A 17798-nucleotide genomic window follows, 5' to 3' on the forward strand; every position below is an offset into this window, starting at 1 on the left:
ATAATAATTCTTCTTCTACCTTCCTCCTCAAAATTGGTATTCTTAAATGGCCCTGTCTGTCTTCTCATAACTTTACCTTCATTTCCCCTAATACTTCTATTTTAACACAATTCTCTTAAATTTATGGTCATCCTCATTTAACTCATGGTTTTCTTACCTATTAACCATGGTACATCACCCTGCAAAATTTGTCTTCAAATAAAACTTTTTGTTTTTCAATATCACCTGTATTTCCATTACTCCTTTCGACTTGTATGATGACTCACCGAAATTAAATACTTTATTAGACTCTTTCTTAGTATCATTCATTCTCCTCAACTCTTCCTGATTGAACCCACAACAATGAGTGCTAGTCTCAATTCCCCACAAACTGTTGACTTGTATCCTGTGTCTAAAATTACATCAACCTCTTCCCAAGATTCTTCTATTTTGCTAACTTCTCCTATGTAAACTTTTTCTTCTTTTTGTCCAGTTTCTGATTTCATCTTATTCTGAAAATTCTGAGGACAATCTCTGGCCCAATGCCATTCCGATTTGTATATAGCACACACTGTTACTTTCCCTTCTCTATTTAAAGGATTTCTTCCACCTCTACCTCGATTCACTTTTCCCCGATATCTTTGGGTTTTCCACCCTTTCCCAGAATTCTCACAACCTTCTGTTCCCAACCATTCCCCCTCCTCTCTATTCCCTAATCCCTCAAATATTCTTTTCATTATTTGTGACACTGTTTTATATTCCAACTTTTCTCGACCACAAGATGCTAATACCATTTGTTTATCTTCTGTGAGATTCGATTGTTCTAGTACTGTGAAAACCTTTTGCATCCCCTTCAAGCATGCTTTTCCTTAGTGCCCTGCTTCACTCTGACTCTGCCTTTTCATACCTAATTATAAAATCTTTCATCTTTTCACTAGATTCTCTTTCTATTTTAAAATAGTTTTCATTTTAGTGTAATTTTCCATTAACGTATCTTTTAGATACACTTCATCTAGTTTGGATAGGATTATCTTTGAACCCTCGCTATCTTTAAGTTCATCTCTATCTATTCCTTCCGTTACTTCTAAAGCTTTCCCTTTTAAGCTCATTCTTACCTCTATCCCCGGATATTTCACTTCTTCTCCACACACCACAAGCCAATCTTCAACTTGTCCTCTTCATCCTTTATAATCGGCCTGTGCCCCGCTGAATCTCAGACAGTCTCTTCTCCATTTCATCTCCCAAAGTTTACCATCAGATCCATCCATTTTTAACGAACCACACTCTGCTACCACTTGAAAATTTTGCTAGCCTAACCTATCCTTAAATTATTCAATTATGTGATCCACTCACCTGTTCACGTTGTTCTTTTTCTCTATGCAATCCAGCTTATGACAACAAAAACCACAAACAAACTTACAACCCAACCATTATCGACCTAACCTTCAGAGAGCTCTCTCTACCTTTCGACCATTCTTTCAACACTAGCGCCTGTTTGTTTACATTTTTCTCCCTCCCGCCATTTTCGTCCTGTGATGTCACAACAATAACACTTTTTAAACATAAGGAATGCTTTGCTATAAAAGCATCTTATAAAATTAAACATGTTCTTTCTTTTTATACATTTTGTAATGCTCATACACTTCATCAATGCAGAAAATAAAAATAAAATAATGACTAACTTATGAAATAACATATATAATCAGTTAGTTTTTTCAGATAATGGTTATTAAACTTTACAGTTTTGACATAGTATATATTATAATTTCAGTTGCATTTTCCATCAACTTTTTCAACAACTGAAAGGTATAACATGCCTGTTGCATATTTACATATCTTGTATTGTTCATAATTCCTCACTATAGAGTAGTTACAAAAATATAAAGTACTGCAGTAAGTGATTGTTAATTATAAGAAATGTAATGAATTATTAGACAAGCTGTAAGTTTGGTAAGCCTTGCTAAATGTTTGAGGATTCATATACAGCCTAGTAAACATTTGTTTCGTGACCCGTTCATAGCCACATTATTTTTTGTGATAATATACATTAGTGTCAAAGTCTGATCAGCCGCAAATTGTATAGGTTTTAAGTCAGGGTTAGGTTTGTTGGCAGAGGAAAACCTTGGGTACATGAAGTTTGGAATCCCAGCAGCGATGATCGCTGCAATATAAGATCTTATGTTCTTGATGATCTCTGTAATATAAGATTTTATGATAGTGTCTCCACAGTGTCAGTAACAAAGTTTTTTAAATGCAGATGCCCAACTTGATTTGCCAAGATATTAAGCAGTCACAGACATTCTTGCTAAAAGGAATGTTTTGGGAAATATTTCCAATTGTCAGGAAGAGAGAGATCCCTTAACCCCCCCCCCCCCTTTTTTTTTTTTTATATATATATATAGATAAGTGAGCTTTTGGGGAACTAGTGGTCAACCTCTTTGCCACTCAATTACACAGATACAGAAAGTTCCCAGTATTTTCTTCTTTGTAGCAGACCTTATGTTACCTAAGAAGACTTTCCAACATTCATGAAATCAAGATATATTTGCCTTACCTTATGTTAGTTTGATTTGCTGGAAGTTCAACCTTTATTTTTGTCACACTTGGTCTCAAATTGACTCTTGATTTGTTGAAAGATGAATCTAGTTTCTGTCACTTTAGGTCTCAGGATGACCATAGTAGTTCTACTTTTCTTGCTTAATCTCATATTTTGAGGTATCCTTGACTACTGTAGTAGAGAGTGGACCACCTTCTCGAATCGGTGTCATAGAAGGTTTCTCTCCAGTTTATTGCTGTGCAACTATTTGCTAAATAATGATTTCTTAGTCCAGACAAGCTTCTCTTTCTACCAGCATTGAAGCGTTTTGCTGTTCTTCAAACCACTTCTTCCAACTAAAGTACGTGGACCTGTGCTTAAATGAAGAGAAAGTATGGATTGATGAGTGTCCTTTGAGATATTCAATATAATTTTAATATATATTAAACTCTTCATATATATTGCATATATATTACTTACATTTTGATATAAGTCCATGTTCATAGAATCTTTTAACACTTTTGTGTGGTTTTTTGCTTTGGCTTCGGTAGTGGGTTGTGACATGCCCTTCATAGTCTAACTCTAGTACTCTACTGTTGAGCAGTTGGGAGAAGGATAAGATTGAGACCTCACTCTAGACTTTCTTTGCCAGCCTTGGGATTGTTCTAAGTTGGTTAACAAGTTGCACAGCCTTTTTGTCTTTTGACTCTCAGAATGCAGGATTCTTATATTGCTTGTTCATGTGTGCTAGATCTCTGAACATTAAAGTTTCTGATGATAGATTTGAAAATGTCTTTGTTCCCCAAATTTTTTGCTAAGAGGCAGGTGAGATGCTTTTATGAGTAGTGCAATTTTTGTTTCACTGTGATGAGATCCCCAAAAAATAAGGCCAATTTTGGTTCTTTAGTCGAGTATTATTGGCAGGCCAATGGTGTTAGTTTGCAAGAATATCTTTCTTTCTGGTTGGGGAGGTGATCACTTGTCAGCTTATTTTGTGAGAAATTTACTGGTTCATTCAGAGCCAAGAAAGATTTTATGTCATTTGTATATTTGTGACTGGATAGTCTTCAATACTGATTTTCTGATTCTCTTATTTTATTCTGTTTCAGACTGGTCCAAAAGTAAAGTGCAACAAGAATGATGATGAGGACATTCCTATGTATGTGCGTGGCCTGGATAAAAACTCTCCTTCCTGTGCAAAAAGGAAACTTTCAAGTTTCCTAGCTAAAGGCTCTGCCAAGGTAATTCAATCACATTACTATGAATTTTTCCAAGTAGAATAGTAATTGACTAGTACTTTGATTCTAATGATCTTTAATCTTGTAAGGAGAAGAGCTTTTGTTTGACATGAGACTTACTCTCCTTTATTATTTGGTTGTCCTTGAAGTCCTATGTTTATTGTCTTGTCTCATGTCAGGAGTTGGCTGATATTGAAGTGGCAGGTGAGAGAGTTGCTGACATCAGTGTCAAAAGGAGGAGGACAAATTTTACAGAAGGAGAGAAGCCACGTGAATCTAATAGTAACTTGAGAAGAGATGGAACTGAAGGATGCACTCAAGAGTCTTCAGGCAACAAGGATGATTGTAAGAACTTTCCCAAACTGCTCCCTGATGAGAATATGAACAAAGCGTGTGGAGATAGTTTCTTATCAATTCCTGGTTCTTCAAAGATCTGTAAGATGCGCCATCCGTTGACCAAAAAGGTACTGTAAATGAGTGTTCGTTATAGCAACCTAGTGATTTTTGTACTTTTAATTTCACAAAATAAATAAGGCAATACTTGTTGAATTTATTAGAATAGACCTGTCTGATTGAGTCATTTCAACTTGTCCAGTTCATTCCAGCATTTGCTGGTGCAGGAGGATCTGAAATGGTAATGCTCCTAATGTCTTTTTTCTGTAATTTTAGGCATATTTTGTGAGTTTGTGTTGGGAATTCATGTTGTGGGTGGGTGTTTTTGCTTATGTTTCTACATTAAATATTTTAAATTTTAAGTTTATTCTGTCAACGGTTATTAAACTTCATATTTTGTTCATGAGACTTACCTGCCAGATATATATAATGCTGTATTCTCCGAAGGTCCGACAGAATTTCAAATTTCGCGGCACACGCAGTGGCCGATCAGGTGGTTAATACACATTCCCGCCGCTGGGGCGCGGGCATCAGGAACCATTCCCATTTTCTATTCAGATTTTCTCTGTCGCTGGACTGTCAACACCTGTTGTCAGTTCCTCCGCCTTTTGGATTTCAATATTTTGTCACTTGAGTATTTTGGTTGTTTTTGGTATCGACTTGGATCTGTGACTTGGCATATGCTTTTCTGGACCGTATTTTGGATTTTGCCTTTGACTTTTCTATATATAATGTCTTCCTCTAGCTATCGTGTCTGTAGCTTGGGTGGTTGTAAGGTGAGGCTATGGAAGGCTTCGGTAGACCCTCACACTTTATGTATGAAATGTAGGGGTATGGAATGTTCTGTGGACAATCGTTGCAATGAATGTGAGGGATTATCTGAGGGAGAATGGAAGAAGTACGAACCTATATGCGTAAATTGGAGCGTGATAGGTTGAGGAGGTCTTCCTCCAGGAGTGCTTCTGTGGACAGTCGGTCAGGGATTTCTCATGTTAGTAACCCTGTAGCTTGTAGTCCTAACCCTTTAGTGTTGCCTTCGGGCCCTGAGGTTGTTGCAGAAAGTAATGCTCTGACTCTCGTTCTTGAGTCTATTCGCGCTCTTGAAAATAAAGTGAATGCCCTGCAAGCGCAAAGTGTAGTGTGTGTTAATCCCCTAGTGTTGTGGAGGGGGCGTCAGATTGACCCTATAATAGGCCTGGACCTCTGCCGAACTCCCAAGACCCGGGGAGAGGGCATGTCGAAAGCCGCATGAAGGTTACGGGGACTCCCCTCCGATCTGACGTCCCTTCGGCAGGTCCTGTTGACTCCACCCAGGCTGCCAGAGATCGTGCTCGGGCACGCATCCATAAGCAATGCTTCTCGTCCTCCGACACGTCCTCCCCTTGTCGGGGTTGGAGCGCTGGTTGGACTCTCGCCCCCTCAAGAGAAGCCTGAGAGGAGAGGACGCTTCATGCCTCTTCCTCTAGACGTTTTACGCTCGTCCCCTGAAAGTTTCGAGGAAGTCCCTCAACAGAAGTAGTTTCATCGTGCTACAGATGTTGACGCTGCTCGCTCTAAGGCGGGAGCTCTTTCCCCTTTGGGAAAGAAGAAGACTTCTCCTCTCCGCTCTCCTTCTCGCAAATTCAGCCCGTCTTCTAGGAGAGCTGTGTCCCCAACTTGCCAGATTTTGTTAGGCATGCAACAGCAGCTGGATTCTCTTATGGATCGTAGAAAGGACAGGCCTCGTCGTAAAGATTTACATCTGCCTGTAAAGAAGTCTAGGCCTTCTCACTCTCCTCCCGCTTCGTCGTCTTCGTCTGCTACTTCTCCTGAAGCTTCTCGTCTTGCACCTAAGGAAGGCTTTAAGGAGCTTCCTTCTCACTTTGAAGATTTTGACGTCTCTCCCGATACGCGCCAGGTTCTAGTATCTCGCGCTTCGCGTGCTCCTCACGCTTCACGCGCGCCTCGCCTTGAGTCTCGGCGCGCGCCTCATCATGAAGCTCCTTCCGTGTCCGGTCACGGAGCTGCGCGCGCTTCCCGCCAGGACGCTCCTCGCTCTCCTCGCGTTACCTCTTCTCGCCCTGCGAACGTTGACTCCACGCCTGCAGTTTTTCTTGATGATCAACTTCCCGCTTCTTCTGTTCAGGCTCATCAGGATTTAGCCACGACTTCCAAACACGTTAGGTCCCGCTTGCGTATCGGCGAATCGGGTCTCCTTCCTCCTTGCTCTCCTGACCCTCCAGCTGACGAAGAAGAACCCCTTCCGTCAGAGCCCTCGGACGAAGAGAAACACGTTCCTTCTGCTTCTTCCGATTATCAGACACTGACTTGTCTGTTTAAGGATTTATTTCCTGAAACCTTTCAAGCTTCGGCTCCTCGCTCTCCCCCGTCTCAGTTGGCTTCGTCTCAGGCGAGGAAATCTCCTGGCTTTCTTAAAATGAAGAAATCCTTCTCTACCAAGAGAGCTTTTAAGAAAGTTCAGGACTGGATGACGACTAGAAAGAACCAAGGGAAGACTTCTTTCGCTTTGCCTCCTTCACGTTTGTCTGGGAAATCCGGCATTTGGTACGACACAGGTGAAGATATGGGTTTGACAGTTCCCTCCACTTCTAAAAGGGACTTTGCTAGTCTTGTAGACGCCTCTAGGAGATCTCACTTGTCCTCTTCTAAGGTTTCCTGGACTCTCACTCAAATGGACCACCATCTCAAAGGACTCTTCAAGACGGTGGAAGTCTTTAACTTTTTGGACTGGTGTCTGGGAGTTCTGCACACTAAGGCTACTAGCCCTAGTTCAATTAGTCTTGGGGAGCTGTCCAGTGTACTACGGTGCATGGACAAGGCCGTCAGAGATGGCTCTGAAGATCTGGCTTCGCAGTTTTCGTCAGCTCTTTTAAAAAAGAGAGCATTGTTCTGCTCCTTTTTGGCAAAGTCTGTGTCTCCATCTCAGAAGGGAGAGCTTCAGTTCGCTCCTTTCTCTAGCCATCTCTTCCCCCAGACCTTGGTTAAGGATATCGCTTCCAGCCTTCAGGAGAAGGCCACTCAAGACCTCCTTTCCAGGTCCTCTAAGCGTCCCTCAGCGCCTTCTTCGTCTTCTTCTTTACCTCAGCAAGCTAAAAAGAAGCAGCCCTTTCGTGGAGGGGCTTCCACGGGAAGTTTTTCCAAACCCGCACCTCGAGGAAGAGGTTTCCCTAGAGGCAAGGTCGTCCCCAAGAGGGGCGGCAAGTGACTCTTTTCTCCTCCAGATACCAGTAGGAGCCAGGCTTCTTCATTTTGCTCAAGCCTGGAGAGAGAGAGGGGCAGACTCTTGGTCCCTCCAAGTAGTAGAGAGAGGCTACCTGATTCCTTTCCTGACTCTTCCGCCTTTGTCTTCGACCCCCAGAGATTTATCTCCCAAGTACCATCCTGCCAAGCAGAAGATACTGTTCGACCTTCTCGAACAAATGCTCGAGAAGAGAGCAGTGGAGCAGGTCTTAGACACAAAATCCCCGGGATTTTACAACAGACTGTTTCTGGTACCGAAACATTCAGAAGGTTGGAGACCTGTCTTGGACATCAGCAGGCTGAACGACTTTGTCCAGAAGGACAAGTTCAAGATGGAAACGTCTCAGTCAATTTTAGGAGCTCTTCGTCCCGGGGATTGGATGGTGTCTTTAGACCTCCAAGATGCGTACTTCCACGTCCCGATTCATCCACGCTCGATGAAGTATCTCCGCTTTGTCTTGGGGGGCAAGACTTACCAGTTCAGGGCTCTCTGCTTTGGACTCAGCACAGCCCCGAGGGTGTTTACTCTTCTCATGAAGAATATAGCGATGTGGTTGCACCTCTCGGGAGTCAGGATCTCTCTCTACCTAGACTATTGGTTGATCCGTGCTTCTTCGGAACAAAGGTGTCTGGAGGACCTTCATTTTACTCTGGATCTCGTGAAGTCCCTGGGACTTCTGATCAGTGTAGAAAAATCGCAACTGATCCCCTCCCAGTCTATCGTTTATCTGGGGATTCAGATGAATTCAGCGGCTTTTCTAGCGTCTCCGTCGCTAGAAAGGCAGGTTCAATGTTGCGAAAAAGTCGCGGTCTTCTTGGAGAAGGAAACATGCTCGGTGAGGGAATGGATAAGTCTGCTGGGGACCATTTCCTCGCTGGAGAAGTTTGTTTCTCTAGGAAGGCTACATCTCAGACCTCTTCAGTTCTTTCTGCTGGAGAACTGGAAGAACAAGGAAGACTTGGAAGAAGAATTAAGGATCCTTCCTTCCATAAAAGACTCCCTCAAGTGGTGGCTCGATCCTGTGAAGTTGGGAAAAGGGATCTCTCTCAAGCTTCTGAGCCCCGACCTAGTGTTGTTTTCCGATGCATCATTGGCGGGTTGGGGAGCAACACTGGGGGGAAAGGAAGTGTCAGGAACCTGGAAAGGGCAACAGGTATCCTGGCACATCAACATCAAAGAGTTGGCGGCAATCTTCCTAGCCCTCCAATTCTTCGAGTCTCAAGTTGCCAATCGCGTTGTTCAAGTAAACTTGGACAACACAACGGCATTGGCGTACCTCAAAAAACAGGGCGGAACACACTCTCGTTCCCTGTTCAGCCTTGCGAGAGAAATTCTCCTCTGGGCTCAAGCTCGCAACATTTCAATCCTCACAAGATTTGTTGCAGGGGTAGAAAATGTTCGAGCGGACCTGCTCAGTCGGCGCCACCAACTTCTACCGACGGAGTGGACTCTTCATCAGGAGGTTTGCCGAGACCTTTGGAATCTTTGGGGTTGCCCTCTCGTGGATCTCTTCGCGACCTCAAGAACGGCGAGGCTTCCCCTCTACTGCTCCCCTGTTCTCGACCCAGGCGCAGTGGCGATAGATGCTCTTCTCTGGGATTGGACGGGGATGGACGTTTATGCCTTTCCTCCGTTCAAAATTCTGGGAGAAGTGCTTCGCAAGTTCTCGGCCTCTCAAGGAACAAGGATGACGCTCATCGCCCCGTTTTGGCCTTCGAACCAATGGTTCTCGGAAATTCTCTTCTGGTTAGTGGATGTTCCCAGATCCCTACCTATGAGAGCAGATCTGCTGAGACAACCCCACTTCGCGAGATACCATCAAAACCTCCCCGCTCTGAACCTGACTGCATTCAGACTATCGAGAAATTGGTCAGAGCGAGGGGGTTTTCTGGCCGAGTGGCACGGGCCATCGCTAGAGCCAGAAGAGCTTCCTCCATCAAAGTGTATCAAGCGAAGTGGGCAACCTTCAGGGGTTGGTGCAGAAAGAAGGGATTTTCCTCTTCCTCGACCACTGTGAGCCAAATAGCTGATTTCCTTCTCTTTTTTGAGAGAAAAGCTCAAGTTGGCAGTTCCAAATTTCAAAGGATATCGGAGCATGCTTTCCTCTGTTTTCCGACACAGAGGACTGGATTTGTCTAATAATAAGGACCTTCACGATCTCTTGAGATCTTTTGAAACGTCCAAGGTTCCCCGGCCTATTCCTCCTACTTGGAATTTGGATGTTGTCCTCAAGTTTTTAATGACCAGTCCTTTTGAGCCTCTTCATTCAGCATCTCTAAGGGATGTTACTAGAAAGACGGTCTTCCTCATTGCTCTGGCGACGGCGAAGAGAGTGAGCGAAGTTCAGGCTATCAGCCGTCATGTGGGCTTCAAGGGACACAATGCTGTCTGCTCTTTGTCCCCTAGATTCTTGGCTAAGAATGAAAGGCCTTCTAACCCTTGGCCTAAATCTTTTTGAAATTAAAGGTTTGACTGACCTTGCTGGACAGAATCCTGAGAGAGTTCTTTGTCCTGTTAGAGCTCTAAGGTATTACCTTAGAAGAACTCAGGACCTTTTGGTCCTCGGACAATTTATGGTGTTCTGTGAGACATCCTGTTAATCCCCATGTCGAAGAATGCGCTAGCATTCTTCATTAGGAATGTCATTAAGGAGGCACATTCTTGTTGCGACGACTCCAACTTTAAGTTGTTGAGAGTCAACGCCCATGAGGTTAGGGCAGTCGCTACCTCCATGGCGTTCCAGAGAAATATGGCGCTCAGTGATATTCTCAGTGCCACTTTTTGGCGAAGTGAATCGGTGTTTGCCTCACACTACTTAAGATATGTTAAGGTAGCATACGAAAATTGCTTTTCTCTGGGACCATACATTGCTGCTGCTACAACCTTGGGGTCAGGGGGTAGCTCTGCTCCTATCCTTTAATCCTGTTTAGGAGGGGTTTTTAATTGTGTTTTTGTTGTGTTTTTTATGGTTGTTGGGTCGATTGATGGAGTCAGTCTTCCCAATCTTTTCTGACTAAAGTCTTAGTGCTGGTTAGGTGGTTACATTACTCGTTTGTCCTTGTTGTATGATCTATGGTCTAGTCACATTGTGGTCACGCCCCCGTTGACAGATCATCTAGCAGTCGCCAGCTTTATAGGTCACTACCTTGCTGGGGTCTCTAGGAAAGCAGAAGCAGGCTAGGGTGACAGTAACCACTCAGTCAGCTATGCTATCAGGTAAGGAACCAAAATAATTTTACCTCTAAACTTGTTTTCCCTTATTCTTAGCTGTCTCTACCCCCCTCCAAAGGTGGTATTCAGCTATATATATATATCTGGCAGGTAAGTCTCATGAACAAAATGATATTTTTATAATAAAATAAAGTTTGTTCATACTTACCTGGCAGATATATATATTCATATTGCCCTCCCTCCTCCCGTCAGGAGACAGTGGCGTTAGAAAATCTGAATAGAAAATGGGAATGGTTCCTGATGCCCGTGCCCCAGCGGCGGGAATGTGTATTAACCACCTGATCGGCCACTGCGTGTGCCGCGAAATTTGAAATTCTGTCGGACCTTCGGAGAATACAGCTATATATATATCTGCCAGGTAAGTATGAACAAACTTTATTTTATTATAAAAATATCATATTTCATGGGTTACGTGGTACAATATGTGTTATAATTTGTAATTGCGTTTCCCATCAATTTTTCAATCTTTAAAAAAGTTTGAATTCAGATGTTACACATGTACATTTTATGTACTGTTCATAAAATTTCCTCAGTGTCAAACACTTATAAAAATATAATAAACTACAGTAATTGGTTGTTGATTATAAGGTATAGCAATGAATTATTAGACAAACCTAAATTTGATAAGCCTGTCTAAATATTTTAGGATTCACATTTAGCCTAGGAAACATTTGTTTCCTGCTCATTTGTAGCCACATTATTGTGATAATGTACTGTACATTATAGTGTTATAACATTAGATAAGTTGTAAGTTGTATAGGTTGCATGTCAACATCTGTATCTCTGCCTTAGGTTTGTTTGCAGAGCACGCCAATGGCATACATCAAGTTTGGAATATGCACTGCTAGCTGCAACATAAGATCCTATGATGGTATCTCCATAGTGTCACTAACAAAGTTGTTTTTGTGCAGATGCCCAAATTAAGTTGCTAAGATGTTAAGCTATCAGCCACAGATATTCCTGTTAAAAGGAATGTTTTAAGAGGCATTTTCAGTTGCCAGGGACAGATAGATTCCTAACTTTTTTGCTTTGGAAGTGAACTTTTGGCAAACTAGTGTTCAACCTCTTTGCCTCACATTTGTACAAATACAGTACAGAAAGTTCCCAGTGTTTTGTTCTTTGTAGCAGACCTTATGCTACCTAAGAATACTGCTTACTACATTCTCATGGGCACCAAGATATCTTTGGCTTTTCTCCCGTCAGTTTGATTTGCTGGAAGATCAACTTAGGTTTTGTCACTCCTTGTCTCGAAATGACTCATGATTTGTTGAAAGATGAACCTAGTTGCTGTCACTGTGGGTATCAAGATGAATTTAGTAGGTGCTGCTTTTCTCTTGTAGCCTCACAGTATGAGGTAGTCTTGACTGCTGTAAAAGAGAGTGGACCATCTTCTCCAATTGGTATCGTAGAAGGTTTCTCTCCAGTTTACGCTACTGTGGAGCAGTTTGCTAACTAACAATCTCCTAGTCTAGGCAAGCTTCTCTTAGTCCCAACATTGTATCCTATTTCTCTTGTAAACCACTTCTTCCAACTAAAGGGCCTGGACCCATCTTCATGTGCATGTTCAGAGAATCTTTTAACAATTTTGCACTGTTTACTTTGGCTTCATTAGAGATATGTAACATGGTCTTCATAGCCTAAGTCTAGTCCTGTTGAGCCGTTGGGAGAGTCTTGAGATTGAAACCTCATTCTTGGTAATTGTTATGGTAGCCTTGTAATTGTTCTAAATTGGTTGAAGAGTTGCACATCCTTTTTGAGTTTTTGGCTCTCCTTTTTTAGGGTTCTATTGCTTGTTCATGAGTGTTAGATCTCATAACTGAAAATATTATGACAATAGATTTGAAAATTTCTTTTCTTTCCCAAATTGTTAGTTGTGAGGCAGATGAGATGCTTTTATGCCCAATGCAATCCTTGAGGCACTGTGTTGAGATCCCAGAACTCTCAGGCCATTTTTGGGTTTTAATGCAAATAGCACTGGCAGGCAAATTGTGGTAGTGTGCAAGAATAGCAAATATTGGCAATATTTTTCTGAATTCTTAAGAGTTTTTGAGTGTTTTGTGACTTCATGTTGTCGGTGGCATTGCTTGTTTCCACATTAGGTCATTCAAGTTTTTAGTTTTTTCAGTGAGTGTTTATTAAACTTTATAGTTTTGACATAGTATATGTTATAATTTCAATTGCATTTTCCATAAATTTTTCAACCACTGAAAGGTTTAACATGCCTGTTGCAGATTTGCATATCTCGTATTGTTCATAACAATTTGTCACTGTAGAGTAGTTACAAAAATATAAAGTACTGCAGTAAGTGGTCGTTAATTATAAGAAATAGCAATGAATTATTAGACAAGCTGTAAGTTTGGTAAGCCTGGCTTAATGTGTGAGGATTCATATGTAGCCTAGTAAACATTTGTTTCTTGTCCCATTCATAGGCACATTATTGTGATAATATACATTAGTGTCACAAAGTCAGATCAGCTGTAAATTGTATGTTTCAAGTCTGGATTAGGTTTTTGGCCAGAGAACAACTTTGTGCACATGAAGTTTGGAGTCTTTGCAGTGATGATAGCTGCAATACAAGAACTTACGGTATCTCCACAGCGTCAGTAACAAAGTTTTTTTTTTTTTTTTTTTTTTTTTATATATATATAGTGCAGATGCCCAAGTTGTTTTGCCAAGATGGTAAGCTGTCAACCACAGACACTCCTGCTAAAAGGAATATTTTGGGAAACATTTCCAACTGTCAAGGAGAGATAGGTCACTACTTTTTTTATTTTTATTTTTTTAATTTTTTTAGGGGAGTGAGTTTTTGGGGAACTAGTGTTCAACCTCTTTGCCTCTCAGTTATACAGATACAGAAAGTTCCCAGTATTTTCTTCTTTGTAGCAGACCTTATGCTACCTAAGAAGACTGCTACCAGCATTCTCAGGAAATCAAGATATATTTACCTTCACCCGTCATTTTGATTTGCTGAAAGATCAACCTAGGTTGTGTTACTCTGGGTCTCAAGATGACTATAGTAGTTCCTACTTTTCTTCCTTAGTCTCACATTTTGAGGTAACCAAGACTACTGTAATAGAGTGTGGACCATCTTCTCTAATCGGTGTCTTAGAAGGTTTCTCTCCAGTTTATGCTAATTTGCAGCAGTTTACTAACTAATGACCTCCTAGGCTAGGCAAGCTTCTCTTTGTCCCAGAATTGAAGCGTTTTTCTCTTCAAACCACTTCTTCCAACTAAAGGGTGTGGACCCCTCTTTATGTCCATGTTCATAGAATCTTCTAACAATGTTGTGCTCTTGTTTGCTTTGGCTTCACGAGTGGGATGCGACATGCCCTTCATAGTGTAACTCTAGTACTGTACTGTTTAGCTGGTGGGAGAGGCTTGAGATTGAGACCTCACCCTTGTGTCTTGCTTTAGTAGCCTTGGGATTGTTCTAAATTGGTTGACAATTTGCACATCCTTTTTTGGTTTTTTGGCTGTCAGTATTCATGATTCTTCTATTGCTTGTTCTTGGGTGCTAGATCTCAGAACCTTAAAGTTTCTGGTAATAGATATTAAATTTTATTGGTTTCCCAAATTGTTTTTTGAGAGGCAGATGTGATGCTTTTATGAGTATTGCAATTTTTGTTTCACTTTGTGATGAGATCCCAAAAAAATAAGGCCAGTTAGGGTTCTTTATAAGAGTATCATTGGCAGGTTAATGGTGGTAGTTTGCAAGAATACCTTTCTTTCCGGTTTCAGAAGATGATCACGTGTCAGTTTATTTTGTGAGAAATTTACTAGTTCATTTAGAGCCAAGGAGTATTTTAAGTAATTTGTATTTTTATGACTGGATAGTCTTGAATACAGATTTTCTGATTCTCTTATTTTATTCTGTTTCAGACTGGTCCAAAAGTAATAAACTGCTTTCTTCCTCCTCTAAGAAAGCTATGAAGGATATTGAAGATGCTCTCTCAGTGAAGAGAGAGCAGGGCAAAGCAATTTTGCCCAACCCCCTCTTATACAATGAAAAGGAAATATATCACCCTTATGTTACAGGGAAGCTCCCTCTCTGGGAGTTGCTACCTCCTCCCAAGGGGGGTTTTCCAGCCTCACTGAATCTTCCTGTCCTCCAGCTGAAGTCTTCTCTTGTGCAGAATTACACCATCTCATTAAGAACATCTTGAAGGTTTTCAAAGTTCTTAGTTTTTTGGATTAGACAATAGAGGAGTTTAAGGGCTTGGACAAACTTCACTGCAGATCTTTTCAGTGTTCTTTTGTGTGCTGACAAAGCTATTAGGGACGGCTCTTAAGAACTTGCAACTCTGTACGTATTCGAAGTTCTTAAGGAGAGAACTTAGGTGCTCCTTCACCACCAGAGGAGTCACGTCTACACAGAGATCTCCCTTGTTGTTCTCTCCATTGGATTTTTCCCCTCCTCATCACCCAGTCGATCTTGGAAGAGATAACTTCTTACATTCAGAATAAATCCTCCCAAGATCTTGCACAATTGTCTAAACGCCCCAAGAGCTCCTCCTCTTTGTCTTTATCCCCAAGACGATCTCCGCTACAGCAGCATCCCTTTCATGGGAATAAGCCTAAATCGCAAGTTAGACCTTGCCCCAATCTCTGCTTTCCACTCAAGACTTTTAAGAACTCCTCCTCCAAGCTACCATCCAAGAAGTGAACCCGAAGTCCTTCATGACCCAATGGGAGCCTGACTTGACTTTTTCTGGGAGAAGTGGGAGCACAGGGGAGCAAACGATGGATCGTCAAGGTGTTGAAGGAGGACTACTGCATCCCGTTCTTGGAGAACCCTCTTTTGTGTCCTCTCCCTTCACCTTGATGGCCTACTTAAGAGACTCGGAGAAACATTTGGCTCTTTCGAAGGAGGTATTCTCTCTCGTTTTAAAGAGAGCTATAGAAGAAGTCGAGAACGTTCACTCCCATGGCTTCTAGAATCGTTTGTTTGTAGTTCCCAAGGCGTCGGGGTTGGAGACCAATCCTGGATGGAAGCGCCCTCAATCTCTTCATCAGGAAGATGAAGTTCAAGATGAAGACGAACCAGTCAGTCATGGCCTCCATTCCCCTGGCCGATTGGATGATCACCCTAGATGTGCAAGATGCATACTTTCATATCCTGTCTATCCAATTTCCAGGAAGTATCTCGGGTTCTTCTTCCAGGGAAAAGTCTTCCAGTTTCAGTCCGTCTGCTTCGGCCTCTCCACGTCCCCACAAGTTTTCTCCCGAGTTCTCTCCCCTCTCGCTAAATGGCTTCATCTAGTCAGTATAAACATCAACCTTGACCTGGATGACTGGCTTCTCCGTTCTCCTTCGAAGAAGTGCACGAACGACCTTCAGACAACTCTACGGATTTTTCATGATCTCGGAATTAAAAATTTCCAGAAATCCCATTTAGCCCCTGCACAGGAGAATCTTTATTTGGGATGATTCTCAACTCTTGTACTTTTCAGGTTTTTCCCTTCCCCAAGACAAGGGCAAGCTGCCTCAAGACCTTCTAGGGACTCTGTCGTCTATCAAGACTTTCATCAAGTTGGGTAGATTGCGCACGAGAGTTCGCCAATTCCACCTCAAAACCAACTGGGACAGGAAAATTTAACCTGACTGTCGTCTATTAAGACTTTCATCAAGTTGGGTAGATTGCGCACGAGAGTTCGCCAATTCCACCTCAAAACCAACTGGGACAGGAAAATTAACCTGACTGTCGTCTTTCCCATCACTCAGGAGATTAAATTGGACCTCCAGTGGTGGCTGTCCAAAGGAAGACTTTCTCAGAGAAAATCTCTCTGCCCTCTGAACCCTGACCTAGACTTCTACTGACGCTTCGGATCGAGGCTCCGGAGCCCTTCTAGGGAGTCAAGAAGTTTCCTGGACGTGGTCCCGAAAGGAAATCAATCATCATATCCACGTAAAAGAACTGAAGGCCATTCATCTAGGTCTCCATCATTTTGCAACTTCAATTCGCAGCAAGACAATGGTTGTTCATGCGGACAACATCACCACTGTGTCACACACAGTCAACCCTCGTTAAGCTGGACTTCATTAATCCAGATATCGGATAAGATGGACACTGAAGAGAGCCAGCCAATCTAAAATACGTAATGTTTCACCACGATTTAAGATAGTGTTCCTCCACTCGTTTTGTACCATTTTCCTTTTCATGTACCAAAAGTAAATAAAAAACTTTTCATTTATATTTTTATTTTATATACTGGCAGTCCCTGGTTATCGGCATGGGTTCTGTTCAGAAGGTGTGATAACTGGAAATCACTGATCTTCAGGCTTTTTTGGCGATTTTTGGAGCTTATCAGCGCCGATTTTCAGTTATCGACGCCTCTGTTAGGTATGTATTGGTGGCAATACCCAATTATCGGTGCCGATAAGCGGAAATCGGTGACTTTCAGTGCTAAAAATTACAAATTTTCGTTGCAAGACAAGCCCCGTAAAACCGAATCACCATTAACTGAGCCTGCCATAAACCGGGGACTGCCTGTATACTGTTCTGTATTTATACTGTACTGAACTGAAATGCTTTTAACTTGTAACCAATTCAACATGGTATGTACCGTCATTAAGATGTGGTGGAATTCAAAAACACAAAAACAACACACAACGCAGATACATAGAACATATAACCACACACAACACTCACCCTGATCCTCGGTTGCTGGGAGATGGATTAAGGTGTCCACGGTCGCCAACACAGCACACAAAACCACACAAACAAAACTGAAAACAGACTCTCAACCAACAAACGAGCAAAAAGAAAGAGACATATGCACCATCAATGTCGGTAAATGGTATCCAAAACTCAGACGAACTGACCGTCCACTTTCAAGGTTGAACCTCAACTCAAGACTCCCCCAAAACCGAAATCTCCTTCACATTTTCACAGACAGACAGCATGTAAAACAAACTCCAACTAACGACCCTTATCCCTCTTCCAACAACTGAAACACTCACTAACGACAATTCTCTCTCTTCTCTCTCTCTCTCTCTCTCTCTCTCTCTCTCTCTCTCTCTCTCTCTCTCTCTCTCTCTCTCTCTCAACGTTACTTTACAAAACCATCTCAAACGGCAAACTAAAACTTCTCTCTCTCTCTCTCTCTCTCTCTCTCTCTCTCTCTCTCACACACAGAACGTTGGGAAATGCTAAGTAAAAATTCATTCATCCCTCAATAAT

The 17798-nt window shown here is 42.1% G+C and overlaps 1 protein-coding gene across 1 annotated transcript in view; it reads left to right on the forward strand.

The window, feature by feature from the left end:
* The window catches only part of LOC136844154 (uncharacterized), a 66678-nt gene that overhangs the window by 27727 nt on the left and 21153 nt on the right, over positions 1-17798 (forward strand). The window contains exons 6-7 of the mRNA XM_067113168.1: positions 3625-3756; positions 3933-4217. Coding sequence (XP_066969269.1) covers positions 3625-3756; positions 3933-4217 — 417 coding nt within the window. The remainder of the gene's footprint in view (positions 1-3624; positions 3757-3932; positions 4218-17798) is intronic.

This window comes from Macrobrachium rosenbergii, chromosome 12 (genome assembly GCF_040412425.1).
Source record: "Macrobrachium rosenbergii isolate ZJJX-2024 chromosome 12, ASM4041242v1, whole genome shotgun sequence".
Classification (NCBI taxonomy): Eukaryota; Metazoa; Arthropoda; class Malacostraca; order Decapoda; family Palaemonidae; genus Macrobrachium; species Macrobrachium rosenbergii.